General features: G+C 41.1%; 1 protein-coding gene across 2 annotated transcripts in view; it reads left to right on the top strand.

The window, feature by feature from the left end:
- Positions 1–24,681, top strand: part of asic2 (acid-sensing (proton-gated) ion channel 2) — a 292,832-nt gene that overhangs the window by 261,619 nt on the left and 6,532 nt on the right. For both annotated transcript variants that reach the window (XM_077494424.1, XM_077494415.1), the window contains 5 exons: positions 1,727–1,854; positions 10,028–10,178; positions 10,279–10,335; positions 17,216–17,369; positions 17,465–17,556. In XM_077494424.1, the coding sequence (XP_077350550.1) occupies positions 1,727–1,854; positions 10,028–10,178; positions 10,279–10,335; positions 17,216–17,369; positions 17,465–17,556 (582 nt within the window). The remainder of the gene's footprint in view (positions 1–1,726; positions 1,855–10,027; positions 10,179–10,278; positions 10,336–17,215; positions 17,370–17,464; positions 17,557–24,681) is intronic.

Below are 24,681 nucleotides of genomic sequence, written 5' to 3' on the forward strand. Positions count from 1 at the left end.
GATTACAAAAAAATTAATAATAATACTAAAAGAAAAAGGTAATTTTAAGTTGTGTGTAAAATGACATCCAGGCCGATTGCCCGTACAAGTTGCATTGCTCATCTGAGGACTGCTTGTGAAATTACAATTTAATATGTTTTGATTGTGGCCGGCTGATTAATTAGTCCAACATTACAATTTTTTATTTTTTATTTTATTTTATTTTTGAACTATACAAGATTATCTCGCGGTCCGGATTAAGCCCCTTTGCGGTCCTGATCCGGCCCACGGGCCGTATGTTTGACACCACTGGTTCAGAGTATAAATATAAATTGTTAAAACACACAGTGCACAAGCAGGTTTTAATTATGTGCATGTTTATTCTCTGGTTTACTTGGGAACTTAAAAAGGCAAAATGATAACTATGGAAATTGGAATGGGACCACCAAGAACTTAGAAGGTTAAAATAAACAAAGATAAGAAAGATCAACTAAAGAGGAACAATCGTTAACCACTCAATCCAATTGGAAGCACCAATTTGTACAATTTGGTTAAATGTTTGCTAAATTGAACTTACAAATGGTTTGATCTCGAGTCTGAGGCTTGCCCTGATGTCACGCTCACAGGCAAGCAGGCTCGTTGAAGAAGACATGGAAAAAAAAGTTCAGCAGGGAGAAACAAAAAATGTCCTTGCGGCTGTTCGAGATTGCAGTTTGCAATCCTCCCGGCGTCTGATCTGCTGGTTTTCGAGCAGCACATTTGGAAGGCCACTTTGTGGCGGCCTTCAGCCTGGCAGAGACGAGAAAGCGTTATCTGCGCTCAACTGTCACGTTGCAATGGCTGGGGACGTAAGTGAGCATGTTGGGTCACACAACCAAGAAAAGAAAAAGTGAAGGGATGTTTCTAATATTCCTGCCACCAAAAAAGGGAAGAAAAAAATGGTGGAAAGAACTGCGAGGGGTAATGCTTTGATATGAAGGTTCAATCAAATCAACCCGCAACTGATATTAACAGAAAGTAACCCAAAGTTTACAACTGTTACTCTTTTACGTGCACTAAAAAAAATGTTGATAAGGCCAAATGAGGAAATGCCCACACCCATGATGAAACACATGCACAGTAATTCATCATGTTAATATGACAAAATGTCATGTGTTGGCAATAGTTCATTGTTCTGTCGCAAAATAAGACGGGTTCTAGAAAAAGGGTTTATTTTCTCCCCTTCCGCAATGTTTGAGGGTTTTGAAATGCAAAAGTCAGTGGGCACCTGACAGCGGGGGTTCGTCACCCCCTCACTTTAGAGAGTTACAAGACAAAAGAATCAACCGGACAATGTTCACTACATCGTTAATAACATGTTTTTCATCAAAGTGGCCATTTTTGACATAAAACCTTTCCTTGTACCAAATTGAACACCAATCATTAGAAATCAATTAGGTCTTTTTTTTTCCCCCCTGTCAGTTGTTTCTATTCCTGATTGCCTACGAACACACAAAGGACGGCATCTTTTTATTGAAGCTCCACATTGTTCTACAAGCAAACGACTCACAACGAAGCTATTGGATGTTTTGCCTCATCTGTTTTCTTGTTCCTGACTGTGAACAAATAAAACCACGTAAAAATATTGCTCTGGTTCTCAAAGGAGCACCAGAACTTGTTGCTTGGTGCTCATTATTCTTCCTGACTGACTCTACTTGTTTTTCCCCATTTGCTGTCTCCGTTCCAACACTTCTATATTCCTTTGCAGAGGACACGGCGTTCGAGGCAGGGGTCCGAGTCCAGATCCACAGCCAGGCCGAGCCCCCCTTTGTGCACGAGCTGGGCTTCGGCGTCGCTCCCGGTTTCCAGACTTTCGTGGCCACGCAGGAACAGAGGGTGAGTTTTACTTTGATGCCCTTACACAACCTTCAAATATTGGAATATGCTTTCTAAAAGTAGAGTTTCTTCACCGAGTAGTTTGTTTGTTTCCACAACGACGTTATTGTCATGAGGAACCTAAGTGCACCAAAGTGTGCTGTTATATTGTTTTACACCGTCCCAGCTTACCATGGACTTGAAAAAAAAAGCTGTTTCTTTTGCATTTTTTTTCTGTTGAGTGTGCGTGTGTGTTGGGGTTGGGAGCAAGGTTGGGGGGGTGGAGCAAGGGTTAGTCGTTAAGTACAACACAGACAGAAGGGAACAGTGTGACAGAATTTTCCCTCTGATTATTTTTTTAAACTTGAAGCGCTAACCCTGTCTTGAAACCCCACTTTGAAATGCTGTCCTGGATTTCAAATCTTAATTATGTTTTGAAAACCCAGATTTTAAACCAAACCTTATAACCCAACCCCACCATTGACACCCTAATCCCACATTATACTTGAAACCCTGACCCTTGTTTGAATCTGTAACCCAGACTTAAAATCTAAATGTGAAGCCCTGATCCTCACTTGAAACCCTAACTTACACATCCATCTGAAACCATAATTTGAAGCATTAACCCGGACTTTGTGACAGCTAAGGCTGTTTGAAAGCGCTATATAAATAAAGGTGACTTGACTTGACTTGCCTCGACTCGACTTGACTTGACTTGACTTGACTTGAAGCCCTAACCTAGAATTATACCTGACTTAACTTACACTTAAAACCCTAATTTGAAATCCTCACACTGGCTTGAAACCCCAGTTTGAAATCATAACCCTAATTTGAAGCCCTCAATTGAAATCCTAAGCCTTGTGTGAAAGCCTGATTTGGGCTTGAAAACTGGAACTTGGCTTAAACCCCTCCAACCCTTACCTTAGCTGAAACCTTATCTTGAAACAGGTAACCCCATTTTGAAACCTTAACCTTGGTTAACCCTACCTTATATTCCGCTGAAAATTATTGATTTTTAAAATGAATAAAATCAAGTATGCTGAAATATGAATATTCCTCACGAGTTTAGCTGCTTGATAAAATTGGTTGATTAGATTACAGTAAACGAATATTTTTTGTTAATTTATTGTATTCAATAATGAAGTAGATTTAATTTTAAGAATAATTAAAGAATAATTCAATGTTTTTATAGGCCTATTCACACGTACCTTTTTCTTTTTAGCCTAATCTACAAATGACGTGTCCCATCAGTGTCTTTTAAGATTAAATTTCAATATTGACACCCTTGATTTAACTGTCTACCTTTTTGAATTCAGTGTTGACTTTTTTTTTTTTGCCATTTTCTTCCACATTTTGTTATGAACTTGATCCCTTCGTCCTTGTCTGAGTGTTGTAATCGTATTCCCTGCTAAAAAGACGGGGTGGGTCATATTCGACCTCCAGAATGGATACTTTGAAGCCTTTGAAGTTATCAAAAATGCCTTCTGGAGTCAGACGGGTGCAACTAACTGTTTTTATTGCATCAAGGTCAGTCGAATTTATGACACGACAAAAAATACAGCCGTCCAGCACAGTGCATGTCATACAAAAAGAACTATTAGCTTAGCAATGACTAATGAGCCTCCAGGGTGAGTTTGTGCACCCTGCCGTCAGCTCACTTTTCTGACTGGCAGGCTGAAGACGAAGCTCTCTTTCCTCGTTACTGGCATCTCGGCAAGCACCCGCACTGAGGAGGCGGGAAAAAAAGCAATAAATTTAGATCCTCTCATTAATTATTACAGAACGCAAACGTCATCAAGTTGTCTGCTGGGACCATCCTACTCCTTCTCAAACACTTTCAATCATAATAACCATTACTTGAGTTATATACATTAAATATGATAGATCATAACATTTGCATATGGTACATTAGAGATATACATTGTCAAGTCAAGTCCTTTTTATTTATATAGCGCTTTCAAACAGCCTTAGCTGTCACAAAGCACAGAAACACAACAAAACTAACAGCAATACAATACAATACAATCACAACAATTCAACATTTGTCCATTCCTACTACATATTTTGATGTTTGAAGCAGTTATAGATGAAAGAGGACAGAATCCGTCTCCATTTCAGCAGTTGATCAGAGACGTGATCACAACATGCATGACGTCACACACGTCTGCTACAAGCTAAGTTTGCTTACAAGCTAGGTTGTAAACAAGCAGCCACTGCATCTGTGATTGTGTTAAATACAATATAAATACACTATTACAGTTTGGTTTGGTTTGGTTTATTCATTTTTTTCCTTTCGGAAACATTACAGCTTACATCAATCACATCACATCATTTGCAACATTGACATCCGAAAGAAGGGCTGATGGGTAGAAGCCGAGGCTTATTCGAGACCCGTCCCCATCGACACATTACTATAACGCATCAGTCATATACATTATTTAGAATAGTCATTGATTTTTATGGTTATCCATCCCATACTATCCCAGACACTGCTCGATCAGTTCATCTTAAATGTCCGTGTGTACATTGTGGCTAGTCCCAGTCATTTGTTACTGGTGTCAGTTCCCAGACGCCACCAGCAAGCCCACCCCGCCAGGCGAGCAGCCAAGGCAAGCGCAATTCTTCTCTTTCACCAGTAGGGTCTTTGCTAACCTCGGATCAGCTTTCACACATGTTGTGGTTTTCAGAAGAGTAGATCAGCTTGCATTCTGCCCATTGCTTTCAAGCAATTTCAGCACTCCATTCTGGTCAGGTAGCACCACTGGTTGCTAGCACGTTGTGGATCTAATGACTCCTGAGCGCTACCCAGCCTAGCTCACCCAGCAGAGCGGCCCCGCCAGCCGCATTCCAGGAACCAGACCACCAACCCCATTTTGCGTATTGACAGCAGTTTCATTGTAGCCACAATACAGCCTTATCATGTAACCTTGACTGTTACAACAAATGTCCAAACAGAATTCGAGCCAGACAATATTTAGATTCAAACGGGAACAGCAATACATGTTATCAATGCAGGTGTATAAACAAGAGTTAGCCTTGGCAATGTCAACAAGTAATCATATACAACTCCAGCTTTGGGTAATTCCTCAGCTCCTTTCACGATTCGTGTTTTTAGTTAGTTATCTTTAGTTTGAATAAAAATTCTGCAGTCTTTTGTCCACGTGCTTTTGATAAGTCCATTCTTTCTCATTTGTCGAGCCTTTTTGGCGATGTCAGCATTTCGTTTGGTGAGGTTTTCGTTGATGTAGACATGTTTCCCACGAAGCTTGTGACGGTCTCTCGGAAGAGCAATCGGTAACACTTTATAATAACTATCCGTTATAAGTAGTTCATAGATCATTAGTTGATTGTTAATTAATGAGTTGTTAATGACTTATTAAATGTTTGTTAACTGTTTGTTAAGGATTTATACGTATGACTATAAACAGTTAATATGTCATTATTAAACTGTTAGTTATTGAGTTATAAATGACTTGTTAACTGTATATTAATCATTTGTAACTATATATTATAAATTAGTAAGACTAAGTTAACAAACTATTAGTAAATTACTTAATAATGACTTGTTAAGTATCAGTTAATAGTTTATATCTGTTATTAGGACGTTATTCTAAAGTGGTAGCTATTCCTCATTTATTAACTGTTATTAAATGAGGAACAGTTGCAACTTTACGATAATATCCCAATAGTATAAATTAGCTACTTACTAGGGGTGTGAATTCCCTAGTACCTGACGATTCGATTCGTATCACGATTCACAGGTCACGATTCGATTCGATACGATTAATCCCGATACGAATTTATAAGTCGATTGTTGCGATTTTTTTCATTCAAATTTAGAAAATACTAATCAGTAAGCTTGTAGAGTGTAAGATTTATATGAAAATGTATTATTTATTTATCTGAAATTTCAGTCTTATAGAGGTTGTAATCTGTTTCATGTTTGAACAGCATTAAAATAAAAATATTAAGGCTTAATGTTCCGTTCATATAACATTCTTCCATGCTCAAGGTGTGAATCCTAAAAAAAAAAAAAAATCGATTCGAGAATCGCGCGATGTAGTATCGCGATATATCGCCGAATCGATTTTTTTTTTAACACCCCTACTACTTACTAATATTTAACTTATATATTAGCTAATTCTTTACATAGTAGATGTTAACCATCTACTAATAACTATGAAACTTTGTCAAACAACAAACAGGTGGAACAAGTTGAAAGTACAGAATTTGAAGGTGAAATTTAAAATATAAAATTACTATGCCTTACCATGCCTAAATATCAATTTTCCGTACCATTGAACTTTTTCCACTCATGTGCTCCTCTACAAAGTTTCACTGGTATAGTATTAGTAGATGGTTAACAAACTATTAACAACTGCTGTAAAGAAGTGAGTTAATCTACAACTTAAATATTAGTTATTACTCTATTTATGTTATTGGGACGTTATTCTAAAGTTGCAACTACTCCACATTTACTAACACGTAATAAATGAGGAATAGTGGCAACTTTATAATAACGTCCCAATAACCTATACAAACTATGAAGTAATACTTATCAAGTCATTAGTAAGTAATTTTCTAATAGCTTGTTAACGATGTATTACTAATTTATAAAATATAGTTATGAATAATTACTATACAGTTAACAAGTCATTTAGAGATCAATAACTAACAGTTTAAAAATAACATTTTTACTATTTATAGACATCATTTTAAAACCTTAACAAACAGTTAACAAACATTTAATAAGTCATTAATAACTCATTAATTAACAGTTTACTAATGGTCTATTAACTAGTTATAACGGGTAGTTATTATAAAGTGTTACCGAGCAATCTTTTTCTTTCTGTCAGAAAACCTGATCAGAACTGCCGGTGGTCGTGTCCCTCCAGTTGGAAGCGAAAAGCACATCTGAATGTGCGCAGGATCAACAGTTAATCCCAAATCTCTGAGTTGAAGTGTCACTTGCTGTTCCACAGTCTCGTTCCCTGAATATTGGTCAGAATCTTCCGTGCTCGTGCTAGCCGCAGCTCTCAAAGGGCCACGGCGCGGCTTGATCTTGATACCGGTGACTATCACATCGTTGATACGAAGATTCTGTTCCAAATCATCCACTTTTTTTTCCAAGGCAACAATGCGTCGATCTTTTTCTTGTGTCTCTTTCTTCATTTGCTGTTTTTCCTGAAGAAGTGGCTCAATGCTCTTCTTCATTTCAAGTAATTCGGCGACCATTGAGTTTTTTAAGAGAAGATTTTATCTCCTCATGCTCGTCAGCTTTTTTTCCGCCAGGCATTCTGCAACAATGTAGTTAAAAATCCCAATGCAAAAATCAACAAGTAGTTAGAATCACGAGCGAGTGCAGGAGCAAGCACAGATGCGTCCTTCCTCAACAGATGCGTCCTTGACAATGTTGAATGTAACATTAAGGTAAATGCAAGACAGACATTAAAAATGATGGAAATATGGAACATTTGAGTTGTCTCATCACTGGGTCTTTTGCCCGTTGCAAAGAAACTTTCCAAATATGTCTGTTTTGTACTCCTTTGCTAACTTGTCAATTCAGTATTTTGAAATTAGCTGTCGTGTAAATATATGTGGTACATTACATACATATCGAGCATAACATTTTCGGGTCTTCATACCTATAGACCCTAAATGTGAATGGGCACTTTTAGCTGCCCTGTGAATCACGTCTCAAAGGCCCCTGAAATCTGACCTAAGTCCTTCTATTTCACAACTCGATAAAAGTGAAGGCACACTTTTATCGAGTTGTGCCTGTACTGTGAAGTTCAAGTGCGTGATGCTAAAACAAAACAGCCTTTCCCAACAATTTGCCGAGTGAACTGTAAAGCCTCCTTTAAGCTCCCCAGCACTACCACCCCCCGCCTCACCCCACCTCGGCGCCGGAGTGAAATATTGATGAAGACAACGGCGAGCGGCGCCAAGGCTTTTGCCGCTTATTAGACGGCCCACAATCGGCTCACATGCCATTACACCGAATTAATCAGATGGCGAATTAGCCACAATTCGCTTTAATTGGGCCCAAAGAGAAAATTAGCTTAGCGGCAGAGGTGATTGGAAAGGTTAAGGATTGCCGAGTGGCACCTTTCACGGAAGTGTTAATCGCATCGGGGATGTCAGCATTCATTGCTTTTAGCAGGCAAGGTACATAAACAAGCAGGCACACAGCACTGTGGTGCTGCCACATGGCAGACACAGCTTTTTTTTTTTTTCAACAATATTCCTACTCTACCAGAATCCAATGTTAAGTGGAATTGGAAACCATTCGAGGTGGAGCTTGCACAAAATATTGTGGGGTGACCATGTCAGGTTTAGTACTTTTTAAAAAATACTGTAACCTTGCCAGTAATCTGAATTCTCGCGGTATTTGTTCACAAATATTATCTTGTACTGCTCCCGCTGATCCATTCGGAACCGACCTTTTTTTAGTCGGACCATTGTTTAAGGCGGGACATGCATCTGTGTCGAAACCAGGAAGCGCCGACACCCGAGGGAAACAAACAAACAAACCTAACATAGACGAATGGACGATGCAATTAATTATGATCTCGCAGAAATACTCACCGTTTTCTTGTTGAATGTTGAACAGTGAGAGGTCTGGTAGAGATGTTCTTGCTTTTTTTTTTCCCCCTAAGACAAGACCGAAGACGACATTATCATCATTCGTTGTCATTATTGGTCAGAACAAACGTGCACAAGATGCAGCATCGTCCAATCAGCTCAAAGTTTTTTATTGTACAGAATGTCCCACCTTTCCCGAGCAAATCACCGTGGAGCAGTCCCAGATTGATAATATGAAGAACTCCCTTTACAATTACGAATTGGCTATTGCCAGGTATATATATAGTCCAGGCTCCGGCCTTCCTGGGTTGAGTTTGCATGTTCTCCCCGTGCCCGCGTGGGTCTTCTCCGGGTGCTCCGGTCTCCTCCCACATTCCAAAGACATGCATGGCAGGTTAATTGGGCGCTCCGAATTGTCCCGAGGTGCGCTTGTGAGTGTGGATGGTTGTTCGTCTCTGTGTGCCCTGCGATTGGCTGGCAACAACCAGTCCAGGGTGTCCCCCGCCTACTGTCCAGAGCCAGCTGAGATAGGCGCCAGCACCCCCCGCGAACCCTTGTGAGGAATAAGCGGTCAAGAAGATGGAGATATATATATATATATATATATATATATATATATATATATATTAGGGGTGTTAAAAAACTGCAGTCGGCTTGTGAGGGGGCAATCCCATGGGGGGATGCGGGGTTTTACTGAACCGGGCGTTTTACTTCCGCATTAAAAAAATACCCAGCAAAACACCTCATATTTCATTAAAAATTACGTCATCATTGTGTCAAAGGTAAGATTTAATATATGCCTGTAGTTAAATGTTGAAGGGCTTCAAATACGTCTTTAATAGTAATTGCGGAGAAAGTTGAAGGTTGAGTATGACTGAGGAGCACGTTCTAATTGTCGTCAGGGATGTCAGCATTCATTTCTTCCACTGGCTGCTTTCTTATCGTCCGTCACAGCCTTGCACAGCAATCAGCAACATTCCGCACACTTGGCTGCTTTTTTAAGCGGAATGTTGGAGCGGCTTCCCCTTCGTCTGGACTGATAGGGCAGAGCAGACGTGCTTTTAAATCCGAGCCAGCGGCGGCCCACTTTCACCTGGCACCGTCGCTTCTCACTCGGTCCAGGAAATGTAGTGGCTGCTTCCTCGTGCGGCACGCGCTTCCGTCACAACCGAGGCGGAGTTGTTTGACCCTTACTCTTGTTGTTCTTCAGACCGAGGCGTGTTGGAGTGTTGCCCCCTTTGTCGGACCCGGAGGAATTATTTGGTCAGGTCTCTGTGCAACTGTGAAATTGTTTGGCTCAGCACACTACCGGTGTTTAATCTGTATTCCAAAAAATGTATTGACACTTTCAATCCACAATTTTGTGTTCATCCATGTTTACGTTCCAGGGAACTTCAACACTTACAATTTCCAGTTTTATGTTTTTCATGTTTTTTTTTGTTTTTTTTGTTTGAGTGATTGTTGCTGTTAGTATTTTCCCAGTTGGCTTCTTATCACTAGAAAGCACGTTCTCCTTCTAAACAATTTTGGTTGAATTTCATGTCTTATGACCATCATTGGGTTTACGAGGTTCAACTGCACATTAGATTCTTATCTTGCTCCTTTGTAGCTGACTTTCCTGCCTCCCCCCTGGGGCGAGTGTGAGTCTAAGGCTCTGGAGTCGGGATTCTTCCAGGTGTACAGCGTGACTGCCTGCCGCATCGACTGTGAGACACGCTACATTGTGGAGAATTGCAACTGCAGGATGGTGCACATGCCTGGTAGGACCCCCTCCCAAAACTAAACAATACACACTACATTTACTGGTGACTCAAAGCTAACATATGTCTTCATCTTGACTCAATATGGTCTTCCTGGCAGGCGATGCCTCATACTGCACCCCTGAACAGTACAAAGACTGCGCTGAGCCCGCCCTCGGTGAGTCATTTGATCACAGCATGTGGCCATTTTGTGAACGGTTTTCTTATCGTGTGTAAATCCGACATTCATCAAAACATACTGACTGACTGAAGGGTAAATATTCTTACATTGACGTCCTTATAGTCAAGTCAGTCAAGTCCTCGTAGTCAGATTTGTAGAGGAGGTCCTTACATTCAAGTCCTTAAGCTGAGTCAATCGAGTCTTTAAAGCCAAGTCCTTCAGGTGAAGTCAGTCAACTCCCTTTACCCAAGACGGTCCTTAGAATCCAGGCCTCATAATCAGGTCCATGTAATCAAGTCTTTACATTCAAGGCTTTATAGTCAAGTCCTAATAAGCATTTCCTTACAGTCACATCCTTGTAGTCCAATCAGTCACATCCTTACAACCCAGTCAGTTGATTCCTTGTAGCTATAAAGTCCTTAAGTCCTACTCAAGTCAGTCAATGTCCCACAGCTTAAGTTAGTGAACTTCTTCGAACGCAAGGTGATCCTTCTTGTCAAACATTTAAGTCCTTCTGGTCAGGTTCCTTGTAGTCAAGTCCTTACAGTCAAAACAGATAGTCCTCTACTTCCTCATGTTAATGAAGCAGGTGAAAGATGGTGATCTTGTTTGTTGGCTTTAATGTGGTTTAATAGAATTAAAAAGAGACCTGTGTGTGGTCATCAACCTTTATCTTTGCCGTGAGTGATGAGACAGATTTATTTAATCTACTGGGTTCATCTCAATTGCTTTTGTTTACAGCCTGTTCAGAGTAACCAGGTTAACTGCAACCAATCACAGGCAGCCTGGTGGCAGCGGTGTGCTGCTCTCAGTTCATGCAAGGTGAACACGTTAGCAATTTACGTGCAGTGGCCTCAATGACTCCTCAGTGTAAGATTACAAATGTCTAGACCAGATTTGAATGGCCGATTGATTGGTGCACTTTTTAAGCTTTTTTTTTTTTTTTGCCTTTTTGCCATTTTGTCATGTTTATTGTAATTGAAGCAATTAATAAATGATTGCTTTTGTGCCTTTTCTCAGACAGACTTTCTTCTTGTCTTTGATTGGCTGAAATCACTTTGCTAGGGGGTTAAAGCTAAGTATTGCAAAATTGACAATAAATGAATCATCCATCCAGTTTCTATACAGCAGTTGGTTAGCTAGAGTTCGGTAAATTGATTTATCCGTGAACAGAACTTGTATAATTCGTAACCACTTCATAGTACCACTCACCATTTTAAATAGGCGAGGGAGCAAGAGAAGCTTTTCATTTTGACTCTTTGACTGCCAAAAACATTTTTTATTTTATTTTTTTTAAAGAGCTCAGAATTGTTCATTCGGTAGTCTTACCGATTCAACGTCTTAACATCATTGCTCTTTTTTTTGTGTGTGTGTGTGTTTGTGTGCGTGCGTTTGCGTGTGTGCGCTTGCGTGCGTGCGTGCGTGTGCATGCAAATACGTATAAATTTATACTCATTAATTCACCTAAAACCTTATAAATATCCCATTACCCTTCGCCTTAACCAGGTACTTCAGAATCTTGCCAGAGTCGTGAGGTTCAAATGGTCAGGACACCAGAGAAAAGGTCAGAAAAAATAAAGAGAAAAGAAAGATAAGTCAAAGTGAAATCCAGTACCGACCAAACACTTCTTGCCTTCCCCATGGTTACAAAATCAAAGTCTTACGCCAACGCCGGAAGCCTCTAAATTCCAACAAATTAGCGAGATCTCAAGAGACCAGAGGAAAAACTACAGAGAGGAAGGAGGGAAGGATCGATAAGGCAGAGTGAGATCCATAGAAGCCAGTACATCCAATCCATCAAAGTGAAATCCAGCACCAACCAAACCCCTCCTGCGTGGTTACAAAACCAGAGTCTTATGCCAACCCCAGAAACCTCAAACTTCCAATAAATTGAGATCTCAAGTGACCAGAGGAAAAACTAAAGAGAGGAAGGAGGGAAGGATAGATAAAGCAAAGTGAGATCCACAGACACCAGCACCCACTGATTCAAGGGGCTGTGGGAGGGAGAGGCAAATTCTGTTTGAGTTTCAGTAGATGCTGGTGTGATGGATCTGGCATGCATAAGGACCACCACCAAAGAAAGAAGCCGTCAACCGCGGTCCAGCAAAGCGAGCACCGCCCCCCGGACGCCCGGAACACCCCGCCCCAGCCCCGGCCCACACCCCCGAGCCCAAGGCCGCAGAACGAGGCCCGGCGGGTCCCCACAGCGCCCCACCGGTCCCCAGCCCCCATCCCCCCACGACCCCCCCGCACCCCACCCAAACCCGCCACCCGCCACGACCCAGGCCCCGCCACCCCCGGCCCTCAAACCCCCGAACACACCCCGACCCCCAACACCCAATCCCCCACCCACCCATACCTCCACCCCCACCCCCCAAACAAGCCGCCCCCCCGCCCCCCGACCACCGCCAACCCCCCCGCGAACACCACCCCCCGCGAGACCCCCCCCCCCCCCCCACCCCACCCCCGGAAACCGGCACCGGGCAGCAGCGCAGATAGGGAAGACCTGCCCACCCCACCAAGGAACACAGCGGCGGGAGGGAGGAAGCAGAGGAGGAAGCATCGGGGGAGAGGCGGAACACCAGAACACCGAGCCCGGTGGGAAGAGGCCCCGGTCGTCACGCCAGCGTACTAGTGACACCTAACCCTGTTACTGAGTCCGCCAGCTCGCCGACTGGCGAGCTCTACCCTTACACCGTGAATGTGGCCCCACCCAGTGTATATACAAGTGTGTGCGTGTGGTGCATTAAAATTGGGAGCAGGTGATTCGGAGCAGAGGGAAAAAATTTCCCCTACTCCGACACACCCGCATCCCCCCCAAAAAATGAATATGTATATGTGTGGTGCATTAAAAAAGGAAATGGAGGGACAAAGTGGTGGGGCAGGGACACAGATGGGGGGACCACAGCGCTGCCAGGCACTGCAGTCCATCCCCCCTGATGGCTCCCCGCCCCAACTCACCCCTCCCCTTGGACATGAAGTGCATTAAAATTGGAGGGGAGTTGAAGGGTGAAGACGGTGTTTCCACCCTTCCCCACCCCACCAAGAAATGTGTTGTGTGCCCTATGTGTATATTTACAAAGTGTATAGTGCAAAACTAGCCTGCCAAAAACATTTAATAACAATAAGTAAAATTGCAATGTATGCCGCCATAAACGTTAAATGACGTCAACTATGTGTGTTTTTTTGTTTTTTTTAATCAATGGGAAGTGCAACATCTAAGTGGAGCACTGCCTGGTCAATGAATTGTGGAATCAAAAACTAACTATGGCCAGCAGATGGCAGCATTGAATGTCTTTCAAAGGGGCTGAATAATGTACTGAATTACAATGAAACATGATGGAATCTGATGAAATTGGATGAAATCAAACATTTTCAAGGATGGTGTGAATGATCAAAGCCTTTGTCACATTAAACCTAATTTGCAGAGCGTCACAAAACAAAACTTTTTTGTGTCAAAGTGACTGTTGTGGAGAAAAAGCTTTTTTTCGCATCTTTTCAATTTTTGCTCAATGTCATTCAAATGACCTCTTTTCAAATGGTTATTATTACTAACGAACGGAATAAGGTAGAAACATCGGGGGGCGGGGGGTTTCTAATGAAAGAATGGAATGCGAGCTTTCATTTGGTACCCACATTGTATATGTAGTAAAAGTACACAATATTCTGTTTGCCTTGAAAGATTAGTGAAAATGCTCAAAATCGGCTGGCACTGTTTTTATTGTTTTTGTTTGCTTTTTGTTTTTTGTTTTTTTGATAATGTATGGCAGTAAAAGAGTTAATGCTGATGGCTCTTCTGTATAATGGGCAGCAACACAGAATGGTCGACAACAATTTTAGGATCTGCAATCCGAGCCGTAACAGAGGCAGGACGCACGCCTGACTCTCGCTTTTTGTTGTGCTGGGGTGTTTAAAGCAATTGTTGCCATCCTCCAATTGTGGAATGCTATGTCGCTGTGTGAAAGCACACATTAGTAGTACAGTGGAACCTCTGAGTTTGAACTCGTACAACTCGGACAAACAAACAAAAAACAAACAAACAAAACAAACAAAAAATCTGAGAAAATAATGCCTCAGGGTTTGCACTAATTTTCGGAGTCTGAACACCCAAGCAAAGCCGAACGTACCTTGAACGGGTAGACAAGTCAAGCCGAGCGATGCCAAATGCACACTTGACAGTAGTCGAGACGAGGCGCTGCTCATTTCGAGCCAGAGCGTGAACACTCCCGGAGGTGGTATGGAGGTGCTTCGATGTTCGCAAGTGCATTTTGATTTTTCCATGACAATTTTCTTCGCCACGGGCCCAAACAAAGACAACAGTGCCAGTGGCAGCAAAGAAAAACAGAAGGAACCACAGTGGATTTAAGGAAGAAGATAAGCCATTGTATCTTCCGTGACTACTTAAATAAATACCATTAGTAGCAATATGCCCAATGTAAAATACACAAACTCAGCACTAAACTAAAGCAAGCATTAGCGTTTTATTTTCTATTTATTAATTTTCTATTTATTTTTTTATAAATATCATTTAAATTAAATTCTAAATAAATTTAAATAGAAATGTTTTTGGAGCTTAGGAACGGATTAATTGCATTTACACACAAATCGGACTTTGAACGCTTCACAGGAACGAATTATGTTCAAACTGCAGTTGGAATTTGTCTTTGCTGGGTTCTGTGTGAAACGTTGCCAGGGTCTCTGTATGTAAAAAGTGGAGATTTTTCCAACCAGAGAGCAAATGCATTACAAAAAGCGCGCACAGGGTAAGAAATAAATGACCTCCATGTTAAATGTTGTAGGCAAAGTTTACTTTTCCGCCCACACACTGCAGCAACCTCTCGAATGCTGAGATAAGTCTTGGGTAAATAAATTCAGGTACATGAAGAATGCAGCCAAGGGGCATGACCGACATCCCCGCTGCAAACTTTGACGCCACATTAAGTGTCAATAGAGAGCTAGAGGATTGTGCGCAGGCTCGTCTTCACTTGTAATTGGGCCACAGTTTTGACGCCTGGATCCCAACATGCAAATCAGGTCAAGTCCATGTCAATTTGTCAGAACATTTCTGACTGCAAATGTTTTTTTTTCTCTCTACTTTGAATAATAATTTTCACAAAAAAAAAACCCACAGCACCTGTCTCAAAGTTGTCAGAGGAGATTATGGGTTGCTCGGCTCATCAAGCGTCTCTGCTTTCAACTTGGAAGTTTAAGAGGAAACTTTGATGACTTCCAACGCAGACGAGTTGTGTTATTACTGTTGAGATGATGAGCCAGCGTGACAAACAGTCTCATTAAATGAACATTCTAAGTTATACTATTACACGGGTCTCAGTGGATTATTCTTGACTGATCCAGTCTATAGGAGTGATAGGTCTACTTTGTGCTTCACTGCTTCTACCACACATTTGTCTTTGGCTGAGGAGTGGGCGTAAGGCTTTTCGGGGTTGGTTGGTTGGTTGGTTGGTAAGGTCGACAGAATGGTGGATATGTGAATTAGTTGGCTGCGAAGGTCGTTTAGCTGTAAATGGACATACGGTTTTGCCGGTTGGTTGGTTGGTTGGTTGGTTGGTTGGTCAGGTCGATAGAATGGTGGATATGTGAATTAGTTGGTTGCGTAGGTTGTTTAGCTGTAAATGGACATACGGTTTTGCCGGTTGGTTGGTTGGTGGCAATTTGGGTGGAAGGTTTTGATTGGTACATTGATTGTTTGGTAAGGTAGGTTGGATAGTTGGTTGGTGGGTAGGCAGAAGATATCAGTAGGTTGATTGGTTGGTCGGTTGGTAACTCCTCTCGAGGACAAGTTGCTAGATGTTATCAAATGGCCTGATCACCTAAATGTCTTGAATTATTTAGGTTTGTTAGATATTGGTGGGTCGGTTAGTTGTTTAAGGTATGTTGGTTAATTGGTAGAATGGTGGTTGAATGGCAGCATGTTTTTGTAGATTTGTGCATTAGGAAGAATATTTTGATAGGTAGGTTGGTTTGTTTAAGGTAGATGGGTTAGTTTGTAGCTTGGTTGGTTGGTAAGGTAGTTACAATTGGAGCAAGGACTTGAAACCAAAATTTGCATTTGCTATTCATGTTCACGTTAATGAGCGAATACCAAATGAACTCGAATTGGTTACTTATCGAACTTTTCCCAAAAAGCGCGTCATAGTCCATCAAATGGAAAATCCAATGGAGTGCACTTATGTCGCGCTTCATCTGCACCATACGTTGCCAAAGTGCTTTTGAAGCCATATCGACAGTCCCCTCCAAAAGTATTTTTCGAGTTACCACTGATTCATGCAAAGTCCTAGTTACAATAGTAGGTTGGTTGTCTGGTTGGAAGGTTAAGGGAATTTAGTTGGTTGGGCGAACTGAAATTTCGCTTGGATGATGGATGGACAAAAGGTTTTCAGTTTGTTGATTGGTTGATTAGTTGGTAGAACTTGTTTATAAGGTAGATAGGTTTGTTGGGTAATCAGTTGGTTAATGTAGGTTGAAAGGTGTGGTTTGTTTGCTGTTGGTATGTTGGTTGGTAAAGAAAAATTAGGTAGTTTGTGGTTTGTTTTGTTGTTCAAAAGGTTGTAGGTTAGGTCGGTCGGATTTTGTAAGGATGTTAGATTTAGGAAATGACTGGTTGGTTATTGTTATTATTTTTTTAATAAGCAGCCAGTTTGTTTGTTTATTGGAAGGTTACTGCATGATTCATGATTTTCACTTAATGCCGGCAAGCACAGTACAATGTTGTTAAAAGCCTCAAAAACAATCCCACTGAAAAGAGAATATCATATGACTACATTTACAGTGAGTTTACATCCTCTTCTGTGACCTTCATCGTCACCACTCCATCTTCATCATCATCATCCTCATCACCATCATCCATGGTCATTAGCCAAGCTGTCTGCAGCAGAGAGCAGCAGCTGCATGTGCCGCACTCCATGCAACGTGACGCGCTACAATAAGGAGCTGTCCATGGTCAAGATACCCAGCAAAACTTCGGCGCGCTACCTGCAGAAGAAATTCAACAAGTCTGAGAAATACATCACGTATGTCCACTCTTTTGACATCTCACCACATGCTAGCAAGTTGTAGCGCGCCACAGGCACCATTGATCTTCTTACCATCCTGTTGTTTTTCACAGAGACAACATTTTGGTGTTGGATGTGTTCTTTGAGGCCCTCAACTACGAGACCATTGAGCAGAAGAAAGCCTATGAGGTGGCAGGCCTGCTGGGTAATAATAACAAACATGTTTTGAAGTCAAAAGTTGAATTTTAGGAATGTGGAAGAAGAATTATTATTCGGCATCCACACTGACGGATAACACGGGCTGAGGGCTGAGCAGATGTCACCAAAAAATAGAATATGGATGATGTCACTAACATGAATGATGTGAACCTGTACCATGTATTAACAAATGAATGCAACGATGCAATGATTGTTTGAGATAATCGATATGTCACACAACACTGGTCTGAAATGTCTTTGGTATAGTGTCAACTTCATTAGCGTTTAAACATGCCCCATAATTGGTAAATATACTTGTGAACCAGCAGCCAGCATAAAACACAACACATACACATACATCCATTTACGGTAACACAGTTGCACACACACAACACACACTCATTTGTCATAACACACATACTTAAATGGAGTACGGGAGTGAAGACTTTTTGTCCTGTCACTATGATGTGACATGAAATGTAGTTTTGACATGTCACGATGAGATTGCAAGACGTGGTTTTAACATAACATGTATTTTGTTTAGAGTTTGGTTTGAATTTTTATGTTTATATTAATCAGTATTGGTGTGGGGCATTATGAGTAAAAAGCTTTGAAGGGATTTTATTCACAAATGGGAAGTACAGGTTATTTTAAAATCATATATGTTTTGTCAGCATAAAAAACTAGACCCTGTCAACGAATGTGTTCCACAAAACTGATAAGGTCACAAGTTAAGAGGAACTGAAAAGAGGAAGTAAGCACCAGACATTTAGAACTCAGCAGTTCAAACTTTGGTACAGACTGACTGGAACACACTCATCTGTGCTTAGTCATGCTATGTTCAGCATCCCGAGGGTATAAATTGGCGGGGACAAAACGAGGCGTGCGTGCAAAAAGGAGCGAGGCTCTCTCTCTGCCGAGAAGGGCATTTTTGGCTCTGTGCCCCATTTACCCCTACATGCTGAATGAGGAAGTAATTCTAACAATCAAAATAAGGCAAGGCAAGGCAAGTTTATTTGTATAGCACATTTCATACACAAGGCAACTCAATGTGCTTTACACGAGGAAAGACAACACATAAGCATCAAGAAACAGTAGTTAACATTCAGAGGGAGAAAAATAAATGAAAATAGGTTACAAACTAACAATCTTAAAACATTATTCAACAAACTTTAAAAAATTTAACATAAGGAAGTTTAAAATGATAATGATAAAAAAAAATAAAAAATAAAAAAATAAAAATAATAATAATAATAATAATTTTAAAAAAAACACTTAATTAAAGCTGTTTAAAAGTCCCTAATCAAAGGTATAAGAAAAAAGCAAAGTTTTTAACCTGGATTTAAAAGCCTTTACACTCGGGGCTGACTTCACTTCTGTTGGTAGCCTATTCCATCTGTGTGCAGCATAATAGCTAAATGCAGCTTCACCATGTTTGCTTCGAACTCTGGGTTCCACTAGTTGGCCCAAGTCTGTAGATCTCAGAGCCCTGCTGGGTTTGTACTCAATCAGCATTTCTTGGATATATTCAGGACCCAAACCATTTAGTGATTTATAGAGGAGTAGCAGAACTTTAAAATCGATTCTACAGCTGACAGGGAGCCAGTGTAAATCCTTAAGTACTGGAGTAATATGTTCTGATCTTTTTGTTTTGGTCAGAACTCGAGCTGCAGCGTTCTGAATGAGCTGCAAGTGTCTCATGTTCTTTTGAGAGAGTCCAGTCAGAAGACCGTTACAATAATCGAGTCTGCTGGAGATAAAAGCATGGATAAGCTTCTCTTGGTCTGCTTGAAGCATGCAGTCCTTCAGTCTGGATATGTTTTTCAGCTGGTAAAAGGCTGTTTTAGTGATGAATTTAATATGATTGCTGAAGGTCAGATCTGAGTCTATTAGTATCCCAAGATTTCGAACTTGGTCTTTAGTTTCTAAAGACAGTGACTCAAGCTGTTTTTTAACAGCAATTCTCTTTTCTTTATTGCCGAAAACAATGAGCTCCGTTTTGTTTTCGTTCAGCTGAAGGAAATTTTGGTTCATCCAGTTGTTAACTTGCTCTAGAGAATGACACAATGCGTTAATAGAACTGCTGTCATTTGGGGACATTGATAAATACAATTGTGTGTCATCTGCATAACTATGATCAACATCGGTGTTCTGAAGCATTTGACCCAAAGGTAACATATACAGACTGAACAACAGGGGTCCAAGGACTGACCCTTGAGGGACCCCACATGTCATGGCCTTTCGATCAGATTCAAAATTTCCAATGGTCACAAAGTAACTCCTTTCCTCCAAATAGGACCTGAACCATTTAAGGACTGTTCCATTTAACCCCACCCAAGTTTCCAGCCTGTCTAACAGTATATTATGATCAATCGTGTCAAATGCTGCACTGAGGTCCAACAAGACGAGCACTGATACCTTCCCTGCATCAGTGCTCTATCTTATATCATTCAGTACTTTAATCAGAGCTGTTTCTGTACTGTGATGAGGTCGGAAACCTGACTGGAATTTATCCAAAAGTCCGTTTAAGCTAAAAAAATTGCTGAGTTGATTAAAAACCACTTTTTCAACTATTTTAGTTACGAAGGGAAGGTTTGCGATTGGTCTATAATTTGCTAGCAGGGAGACATCCAGTGTTCTCTTTTTTAGAATGGGCTTGACGGCGGCTACTTTCAGACATTTAGGAAGTTCACCTGATTGAAGTGAGCAATTAATTATTTGTTGTAAATCGATCTGAACACATTTCACAATGGTTTTGAAAAAGCCAGATGGAATTGTGTCAAGACAGCTCGTGGAAGGTTTCAATTGCTGAACCAAGTCTACTACAGTATTTTGATCAAATTCTGTCATGGTAATTAAATTATTCCTAGGTGATTTTAAGTGCTGCATCATTTTATTTAGCTGGTTTGTAACAATGTTTGACCTGATGGCTTGTACTTTTTCACTAAAGTAGCAGGCAAATTCATTGCATTTATCTGTTGAGAGGAGTTCTGGCGCTGTTTGATTTGGGGGATTTGTAAGTTTGTCAACCACGCCAAATAGAGTGCGTGTATTGTTGAGGTTCCTACTAATAATTTCAGAAAAGTGTTGTTGTCTAGCTATTACTAACTCTTGGTTAAAATGACAAAGACATTGTCTGTACAGGTCAAAATGAACTTGGAGTTTAGTTTTTCTCCACTTTCGCTCTGCTTTTCTGCATTTAGATTTCAAAGTCATTATGTTGGTAGTACACCTCCAAGGTGTTTTAGTTCGGGATGAAATGGTCTTAATAGGAGCAACAGCATCCAAAACATTTGCGATTTTTGAGGTGAATTCATCCAGAAGTTCATCAACGGTCTCTGCATTTACAGTTGGTGATGCAGCCATTAATTCCATAAACATGTTGCTTGTATTCTCATTTATGTACCTTTTTTTAATCGAGACAGTAGTTGTTTGAACTTCTGGGATTGTTTGTAATTCAAAAAACACACAGGAATGATCTGAAATAGCCAGATCTTTCACCTCAACAGATAAAATGTCAACACCTTTAGAGATGACGAGATCAAGAATGTGACCTTGATTGTGTGTTGGACCTTTTACATGTTGTGAGAGACCAAAAGTATCAAGTATATTACAAAATTCTTTGGTATTTTTATCCAAGTTGTTGTCAACATGAATGTTAAAGTCTCCAGTTAAGACCAGATAATCATAGTCGGTACAAATTACTGACAGCATTTCTTCAAATTCCTCCATGAATCTGCCTTTTTGTTTTGGAGGTCTATAAATTATGACAATGACGATGTTTGGTTCACCTTTTACCAAAAGACTAAGATATTCAAATGAATTAAAGCTTCCCAATGAAATTTCTTTACACTGAAATAGAGATTTAAAAATGGCAGCAAGTCCACCACCTTTTTTGCCATTACGACATTTGTTCATGAAACTAAAATTTGTTGGTGTTGCCTCATTGAGAACCGTGTTGCAGGAACCTTCTGTTAGCCATGTTTCACTGAGGAGAAATAAGTCAAGATCATATGTCATAATAATGTCATGAATCAACAATGATTTGTTAACTAGTGATCTTGTATTTAGTAGCGCTAGTCTCACAGTGGCAATCGGAGACGCTGGTTTAGTCAGAGGTTCACAAGCTATACTGACTAGGTTTGTAGCTTCTGACTTATTTCTTCTCATTTCTTTTGCCAACTTTCTACTTCTTGTAATCACAGGAATGCTACAAGCTTCCTTGGGTCCTGACTTATTCTGGGAACGTTTTTTATATTGTATATGTAGTCTGGACCCAAAACATATCAGACCGAGCTATAGTTGAGATTCTCCATAGCCAAAGATGGAGGTCGGCGGGTGGGGAGCTGTATGCTGAGGCTTGGTGGAGTCAGACGATTAGTGGATAGCTGAATGTGGCGTCTTGGGGGGAGCACGGGCGAACCGTCATCAGCAGGCAGCTGCCTGGAGAGACTTTTATTTAGCTGTATGGACAGATTGACCAGATTGCTCAACCTGTTGGTGAGACTCGCTGGCGAGTCAGTCATCGGGTCATTCGGGGGCGGTGCACAGCGCGGGGGTGCATCCGGCAGTGAATCCGGTAGTGGCGCTGTCTGGCAGGTGTCGCTTGGGGGCGATGAACAGCGCAGGGGTGCATCTGGTAGTGAAACTGGTGGTGGTGGTCGTGGTGGTGTTTGGCAGGTGTCGTTCGGGAGCAGGGGAGCTGGATGTTCGGTGTTTGGAGTGTGGGCAGATGAGGACAAATCAATCTGTTCTGAAGGGCAGGGAGTGCAAGATAGTGAGCCAGCCTCACCAGATCCTCTTCTTATCGGTTGTTGTGTTTCATGTCCTTTGTTTTGGGAACATAGCGTCCAGTGACGCACGCTATGGAAGATGTTGGCTGTCAGTAATCTGACTCCCTGCTTATTGAGATAAATCCCATTGCGTTGGAAAAGATGGCGACGTTCACAAAACATAGAAAAATTGTCAATAAAGTTCACTGAGTAAGAAGCACAGATGCTTTTCAGCCATCTCGAGAGTGACATAATCCGACTGAAATGCTCATCACCTGGTCGGACAGTAGGCAGAGGACCACTCAGAAAAACCTCTGCGTTTAGGCATATTATCTTGTGTAGAAGGGTAATAAAGTCTTGCTTCAGTATCTCCGACTGTTTTTTCAACACATCGAATGCTCCTGTGTGAATCACAATCGATCTCACAGTCGGGTAGTCAGTAGCAATCTTGTCGACTTTTTCAGAAATGTCCAGCACCATGTCATTAGCAAAACACAGAACTTTTGTGTTTTTTCTGCTGCACAGACGTTTAACACCAAACAAGGCTTTGTCGCCTATTATCAGTGTTTGTGTTTCAGTAGCTAAACGGATTTGCTGAGGAGGTCCGGTTTCATACCTTTGACTGGTGCTGTGATCCTCCGAGGCTTGCTGGCTCGGCGACAGCACGGCAAACCTGTTTCTCAGTTCGATATCAGTATTTTGTCTTCGTCGGCCAAGAGACGGTTTCCTTTTTCTTGCTGGTACCAACGTCCAAGACTTGTTTCTTGGGGTTGAGGTAGCCTTTTGCATAGGCCGACGTGTTTCCTCAGGCATTAGTTGGCGGTCAGGTCCAGTTGTTGGGCGACGACTGCTCAGTTTTGGCTTTGCTCCCAGCACATTCCACAGAGGGTCGGTGGATGGAGCTAGCTGTTTGTTAGCATGCTCATGACCACCGTTTGGAGACATTGGCAGTGTGGTGTCATTCCACGATTTTCCATTCACCTCCACAAACATTTCAAGGCGGTGCATTCTTGTCTCCAGCACTGCCATCTTCTGAAGAAGTTTGTGGTATTCATCGGTCGAGATGGAAGGCATCATTTGTCCAGCCATGCTGCTAGTAGCAGTCGCGTGCTGATTAGCAGGCCGTGCTCACGTTATCGTGAGGAGTTTCCAAAAAAAAATAAAAAATGTTGAAAAATGCGCCCAGCTGGTTGTATCTACCAAACAAAAAGGTAGTACAGCCACATCGAGGCAAATATCCAGGAAAAATCCCAGAAAAAGAAAGAAAAAAAGAAGTTATCAGCTGAAAGAATGCAAAGCAAAGCAGGAGCAGAGCAGATTGCGTCTACACACTAGGAAAGCAGGAAGCAATTACAAGAGTAATTTGTGGTAGACACATTGTCTTGATTGGCTGTTAGAAGATGATAGTTCCCCTTGTTTTGATCAGTTTTATTAAATTAAACAGCCGGGATAGTAAATGGTAAACTTCCTCAATTATTTTCTTTGAGCTACTAGTTTAGCTCAAAGATAATTAGGCCCAGGTGGTTCATCACAGAATAGCTACCTGTCGTTTTTTCTTGTTTCTTCAATTGATGATCTGGAGTAAGGAGCAACAAATTGTGAGTACATGTGATTCTGTTCTGTTTGAATTTATGATGTGAATCATTATTTTTTGTCATTAATCAACATATATTCCTTATTGCACAAATTTTGCTTTGCTATTGGTTTGAACACTGATCAAGTAATAAATCAAGAAAGACAAGATGTAGTTTAGAGTTTTTATGTGTATGGTCACATTAATCATTGATTTCTTAAACCCAACCTTCACTTTCCTGCTTTAACACTTTTCTCTCACTATTTGAGTCATACTTAGAGATACCTTATTGAATAGATAATAGTTCCATCTACATGTTGGCTGCGTTCCCAAAAATTCCTGAAAGGTTATTTCGGCTTACATAAACAAATAAAACAAGCCCTTACGGTTCTAACAAGGACAGTAAAACATATTTAGGTCATTCTAAGTGCAACCGATCATAGGGAAAGGAGCCGCTGTAAAAAGAGTGTGATTAGATTTATATCCTTAAATCATCAAAGGTTACTCTTTAAGGGTGTTAATCTAATGGAAGCCGGGGCTGACATTCTAAAACTAGGGCGGTGAGAACCTAAACGAATCCTTTTCGACGCCAGCTTGAAGCGTCCCCGTCATCTCTGTAAATCCCGTGTTACTACGGTTTGAGATAAAAGGGGGGCCTTAACCCTTTATAACGGAGAGTTGGCCAGGTAAGCGGGATCAGACAACACTAATAATAAAAACACTAATGGAAGTTAGACTAGGAATTATATTAAATGTAAATGCATTGATGATGCCACATTGCGGCACA

Source organism: Festucalex cinctus, chromosome 1, assembly GCF_051991245.1.
Source record: "Festucalex cinctus isolate MCC-2025b chromosome 1, RoL_Fcin_1.0, whole genome shotgun sequence".
Classification (NCBI taxonomy): domain Eukaryota; kingdom Metazoa; phylum Chordata; class Actinopteri; order Syngnathiformes; family Syngnathidae; genus Festucalex; species Festucalex cinctus.